Below are 5,294 nucleotides of genomic sequence, written 5' to 3'. Positions count from 1 at the left end.
CATATAAACCGCTTCACCAATCATTTTGCACTATTAAAAATTTTTATGATAAATATTGATTACAATTTATATAAATTTATTTATTTATCAAATAGTATGCCTGTTACCTGTTCTGTTAATATGTCACCAATATAACATATTATAAAAATATTGAAAATCATAGAGAGAAGTATTACTAAAAATACGACTAGATTCTGAATATCATGAACGCTCCATGCCTGAAAAGTAAAAAACTTTTCAAATTAATAATCTATTATAATATTAAAATTAAAAAATATATATATATACATTTTGTTTAAAAGTTCTAGAATATTTCAAAAGGAAAAAAATTAATTAACTATTAACAAGTATTTTATATACATGTATTTATAATATGTTATATAATATTATATAATATGTAATCATTTTTTAAATTAATGTTTGCTGATGACTTGATATTATCATTGATAGGCGTAACTTTATTGATAATCGACGATTACAATATTGATACAAGTTGTCGAAAAAAACGTATATTAAAAATAGCATACTTATCATTAAAATTTTAAATTAAATTTTTCTCAATATAAAATTTTCTAGATCTTCAAACGTTGTAGATCATCAAAATGTTTTAAGATTTTTTCTAGATCTGTTAAAAACGTACCGTAAGAATATAATATCCAAGCATGCATATGTTTATAGTACATTTGAACAATTCCATGAAACATATTCCACTCATTACATTTTCGATACCTGTTACAAAACTGTAGTCAATGTGTACTTAAAATCTCTCTCATCAAGATCGTATAACAAAAATTGAATTAAATCAAAATTAAATAAATTAAAATTTTACCTCAAAATCCTGAGATGATGTCGAACGATTTTGCCTATCTTGTCCAATCCAATATTTTTATCGTGAATTTTTTTCGAACGATCCACAAATTCACGAATCCATACCATTAGAACGCTTAATTGGCCGCAGGCATGAGCTGCAAATACAGCTGCGATACTGACAGCTCCAACTGCACTTGAATTCACGATGAATCCGGACACAAATTGCGATGCAATAACAATCTCATTTGTGGGACTTGTATCGACCGCGATCAATTTTTTGTATGCTGTACAAGGTATCATATGTATGGTTTTAGTCACATTACCGATCTCAATGGTTTGCGTGGAGAATGCTGTCACTGCGCAATTGGATAAAACACCACCTTGCATGAAAGCGGCGCTAAATACAGCTATGTAACGGCCTATCTTCGCGTGTTTCATCATTATTTGTTGATCCTCTGTTCTTGTCACGATCCTCCAATCTTTTTGCATGTGTTCTATACAATACCGTATCTCTTTGCTCCGTAGTAACAATGTGGTATAATTAATGCCACCTATGAACCAATGACTCAGTGGACCAAGCACTTTCAGTTTGTCACGGAAACTTTCATCTTCTAACATCACGTGCAATAGGCAAGGGATCACGGTGAAACATATGGAGGAATAACAACAAATAATTAAAACAAAAGAAATAATTTTCTCGAGTTTTGTAGTAGACGGAGATGGAGGCCATGCGCCTATTGGTTTCAAAAACCATCGATTTAATTGTATACTGTAGTTGCTGAGATTGTTATTGGCTTGTTCAATCGATACAAACTTGTCGATCATTGTGACCACTCAGCGAAGTCGCGAACACGACTGAATCGAATATTTTCTTTGAATGGAGCATAGATATAGTTTCACGACGCTTGCGAGAATTTTTTTGTCTCAATATATGTGGATCGATTTGTCTAGTCGGTCTTTGCAACTTGTTGCAGTTCTATATGCGAATGTATAGGGTTAGGAGTTATTGATAGCTGTCGTGGGAATATGCAATCCGCGATTTAAACGGTTTATTGTTTATCATCGCGAAATAAAATTTGTGAGATATTTTGTGCAATGTTTAGAAAAGTGAAATATACTCGATTATCATGGAAATAAAATTTGTAAAATATCGAGAGAAATTATATTTTTGCTTCTCTTTTCAGAAACTTATTATTTAAAAATTGCTTGTACATTTTTGAAAAAAGGAAAAGACACATATTTGATTATTTATTAGAAATTTTATATTGTGTTTCAGATTTTAAATCTGAAGAATTAAGAAGATCGAAGAAAAAATAGATGAATTAGACGCCAAAGGAATTATTCGATTCATGAATTTCAATTGTTACATTGATAAATTTTAGACGGTAATTAATATAATAATTTTTTGTAAAGTATAAAATTTATGCTTTTTTATTTAGAATATTTCAAAGTGTATATTTATGAGACAATGAAACAAATCTCGATTTTATTTGAATTATAACATGAGGATTTTAAATTATATAAATGAGATATGATACGTATTAATTTTTATCTGTAAGTTTAGTTTTTTATCTTAATGTATAAAATTACATAAAGTACGTTTAGTCACGTCACATGTCGTAATAGATTGAAATATGTGAAAGTTGTTTTCATTACCTGGAATAACAATGGCTTTTATGAAGGAAAACATTTATAATGACAGATATACATACAATATAATAATCTTACATTGCCAAATGTATATATGGACATATGAGTTAGTTTACCAGCTGTGATTTTAATAACAGCATTGGATCTTGAGATGATCAAAATCAAATCAAGAATGTCTTTACAAGGTAAATAATACCAGTTTGTCATATAAAGTACTTCACCAACTTTTCTACACTATAAAATTTGAAATTGATTATATCTTGAATCATATAATGTTATGATATTGTATGTTTGTTACCTGTTCCATTAGTATATCACCAATATAACATACTATAAAAATGTTGAAACTCATAGACGTTAATATCATGAAGTACGTAGTTAAATTACGAATATCATGATCGGCCCATTCCTGAAAAAATAAATATTTCAATTATCTATATTGTTAAAATTAATCATAGATACTTCTAATTCTATTAATTTATGGATCGTAACGAAAATTATAAAAATTCCTTATCAGAATTATTAATTAAAATAATATATTAATATTTTTCCTTCGTACCGTAAGAATATAATATCCAAGCATAGATATATCTAACGTGCTTTTGAATAATTCCATAAAGCAAAATCGATTCAACACATCCTCGATACCTGTTATGAAACTGCAATTAATATGTACTTAAAAAAATGCAGAAATCAATATCATAAATAATAATCAACAAATAAATCTTACCTCAAAATCCTGAGATGATATTCAACAATCTCACCTATTTCATTAATTACAACATTCTTATTATTATCCTTCGATCGATTTATATATTCACGAATCCATCTTGTAATTATTGTCAATTGGCCACAAGCATGAGCTGTGAATACGGCGCCAATGCTGATGGCGCCAACCGCGATCGAGTTTACTATAAATCCAGACACAAATTGGGAAATGAGGACAATTTCATTTGTTGGACTCGTATCAATTGAGATTAATTCTTTGTACACTGCACACGGCAACATATGCACGATCCTTGTCTCGTTACCGATTTCTATAATCTGCGTGGAGAACGCAGTTACCACACAATAGGTGAGAACGCCACTTTGCATGAAAACAGCGCACAAAGCAGCGATATACCGTCCTATTTTTGCGTATTTCATCATAATTTCTTGATCCTTCGCTCTATTCACGATCTTCCAATCCGTTTCCATGTGTTCTATGCAATACTGTATTTCTTTATTTCTTAGTAACAATGTGGTATAATTAATTCCACCTATGAACCAATGACTCAGTGCTCCAAACACTTTTAATTTCATATGTAGATTTTCGTCTTCGAGAACGATGTGAAATAAACAAGGGATGACGGTGAACAATATAAAGCCGTAACAAAGTAAAATTAAAAAAAACGAGACGATTCTTTCGAGTTTTGAACTTGATGAGGATGACGGCCATGCGCCAATTGGTTTCAATAACCATCGATTTAATTGCAAGCTATAATCGCATAAACTATCAAAACTTTCTTCCGATATTACAGACTTGTTCGTCATCGTGTCTATCGAAGTTGTGGAAATGTCTGAATCGAATATTTCCAATAAAAGGAGTATGTTCATCAAGTTGCATAACGCTTGCGCAAAGTTCTTTGTACGATTATAAGCTGATCGATTAGTTTAGTTAGTCTTCACAATTTGTTGCAGGGATACACACAAATATAAATACATATTAGAAGTTGATGATTATTCAATGAATAGTGTGATAGAGGTTTAATAAATTTAATTGAAATGATATAAAAAAATTGTAATAAAAATTTGTGAAATGATAGTGCATTCAATGATATATTTTGAAATTAATTTTTTATAAATATAAGTCAATTAAAAAATGTTGATATTTAATATATCAGAATATACGGATATTGAATCGTATTATTGATATTGCATTAGAATTATGTTTGAATAATGATAAACAAAGACAAACTGATTTTTATCTTCTAATGTATACAAGTCTATTTAAACTTTGATACAATTAGAAAATAAAAATGATTAAAAAAAAAAAAAAAAAGAATACGTATCAGATATAACGATACGTAAAAATCAGAATAATATTTCATATTATTATCAATGATTATTTTTAACTCAAGAATCGGCAAAATTGTTAAGTTTAGGATAATAAACATCCGTATCATATTCAAAATCAATTTCATTTTTAATACAATATATAGACACGTGATCTTTTTACAACAAGTGTCTATTTACTATCAAAAGTAAAATATCTATATTACAAAAAATATGATTTAAGTCAATGCTCGCAACATGTTTAAAAAAGCCACCGATGTTTTTACAACCTATTTGTTTAAGATAATTTTGTTAATTTATAAATTCAAATGAGAAGTATTAGTAATTAAATTATTATACTTACGTCACTAAAAGTATAAATAGATAATTCAACCATATTTCCAGCTGTAAATTTTATCGATGAATTGGACATTGCAATGATTAAAACACAGCAAAGCTTTTTCTTGCCTGTTAATCGGTACCATTCGATCATATATGTCATTTCTCCAACTTTCTGACACTGTATTGAAATATTATTCATTTTCATTAATTTCTATTGAATTATTAGTTTAAAATTAATCGAAATTATATTGCAGGTATTTGCAGTAAAAATATCTTACCTGTTCGGCAACCAGATCACCTATATAACAAAATATAAAAATGTTGAAGGTGAACGATATGAGTAATGATATGTAAGTTAACGAAAGTGATATTTCTTTCGGATTCCATTCCTATAAAATCAATAAAATTTGGTTTAGTGTGTCTATTGTTTCGGAATTTTTTATTGCATGCATACCACT

At 28.7% G+C, this 5,294-nt stretch overlaps 3 protein-coding genes and 1 long non-coding RNA gene across 5 annotated transcripts in view; 1 reads left to right on the top strand and 3 right to left on the bottom strand.

Annotated features, from left to right (window-relative positions):
• Window positions 1–2,017, bottom strand: part of LOC102679623 — a 2,655-nt gene extending 638 nt beyond the window's left edge. The window contains exons 1-5 of one of the 2 annotated variants that reach the window (XM_031510232.1): window positions 1,191–2,017; window positions 830–1,094; window positions 641–740; window positions 108–218; window positions 1–30 (exon numbers count right to left, since the gene is read on the bottom strand). In XM_031510232.1, coding sequence (XP_031366092.1) covers window positions 1–30; window positions 108–218; window positions 641–740; window positions 830–1,094; window positions 1,191–1,635 — 951 coding nt within the window. In that variant the 5' untranslated portion in view covers window positions 1,636–2,017. Of the gene's footprint in view, window positions 31–107; window positions 219–640; window positions 741–829 lie in introns of both variants that reach the window. The other variant, XM_031510233.1, reaches the window with a different exon arrangement.
• Window positions 1–5,258, top strand: part of LOC102681022 — a 5,659-nt gene extending 401 nt beyond the window's left edge. Inside the window, exon 2 of the long non-coding RNA XR_004150413.1 lies at window positions 5,091–5,258. This is a non-coding gene — a long non-coding RNA (uncharacterized LOC102681022). The remainder of the gene's footprint in view (window positions 1–5,090) is intronic.
• Window positions 2,302–4,056, bottom strand: LOC102679829. The gene is made up of 5 exons (XM_006615126.2): window positions 3,191–4,056; window positions 3,020–3,119; window positions 2,759–2,869; window positions 2,539–2,694; window positions 2,302–2,466 (listed from the first exon to the last, which is right to left on the bottom strand). The coding sequence occupies exons 1-5, from the start codon at window positions 4,054–4,056 to the stop codon at window positions 2,416–2,418; spliced, it is 1,284 nt and encodes a 427-aa protein (XP_006615189.1). The 3' UTR covers window positions 2,302–2,415.
• LOC102680753 overlaps window positions 4,630–5,294 on the bottom strand; it is a 5,859-nt gene continuing 5,194 nt past the window's right edge. The window contains 3 exon segments of the mRNA XM_031510254.1: window positions 4,630–4,784; window positions 4,859–5,014; window positions 5,115–5,262. Coding sequence (XP_031366114.1) covers window positions 4,734–4,784; window positions 4,859–5,014; window positions 5,115–5,262 — 355 coding nt within the window. The 3' untranslated portion in view covers window positions 4,630–4,733.

Source organism: Apis dorsata, unplaced genomic scaffold (genome assembly GCF_000469605.1).
Source record: "Apis dorsata unplaced genomic scaffold, Apis dorsata 1.3 scaffold_217, whole genome shotgun sequence".
Taxonomy (NCBI): domain Eukaryota; kingdom Metazoa; phylum Arthropoda; class Insecta; order Hymenoptera; family Apidae; genus Apis; species Apis dorsata.
This window is presented reverse-complemented; position numbering and strand designations above follow the sequence as displayed.

Bases quoted from the DNA above. Each gene is read 5' to 3' on its own strand.
- LOC102679829 (XM_006615126.2), bottom strand. From the start codon at position 4,056: ATGAACATACTCCTTTTATTGGAAATATTCGATTCAGACATTTCCACA. The intron at 3,120-3,190 runs GTAAGATTTATT...TATTAATTGCAG, and splicing joins TATCATCTCAGGATTTTGAG to TTTCATAACAGGTATCGAGG. The intron at 2,870-3,019 runs GTACGAAGGAAA...TTATTTTTTCAG, and splicing joins TTGGATATTATATTCTTACG to GAATGGGCCGATCATGATAT.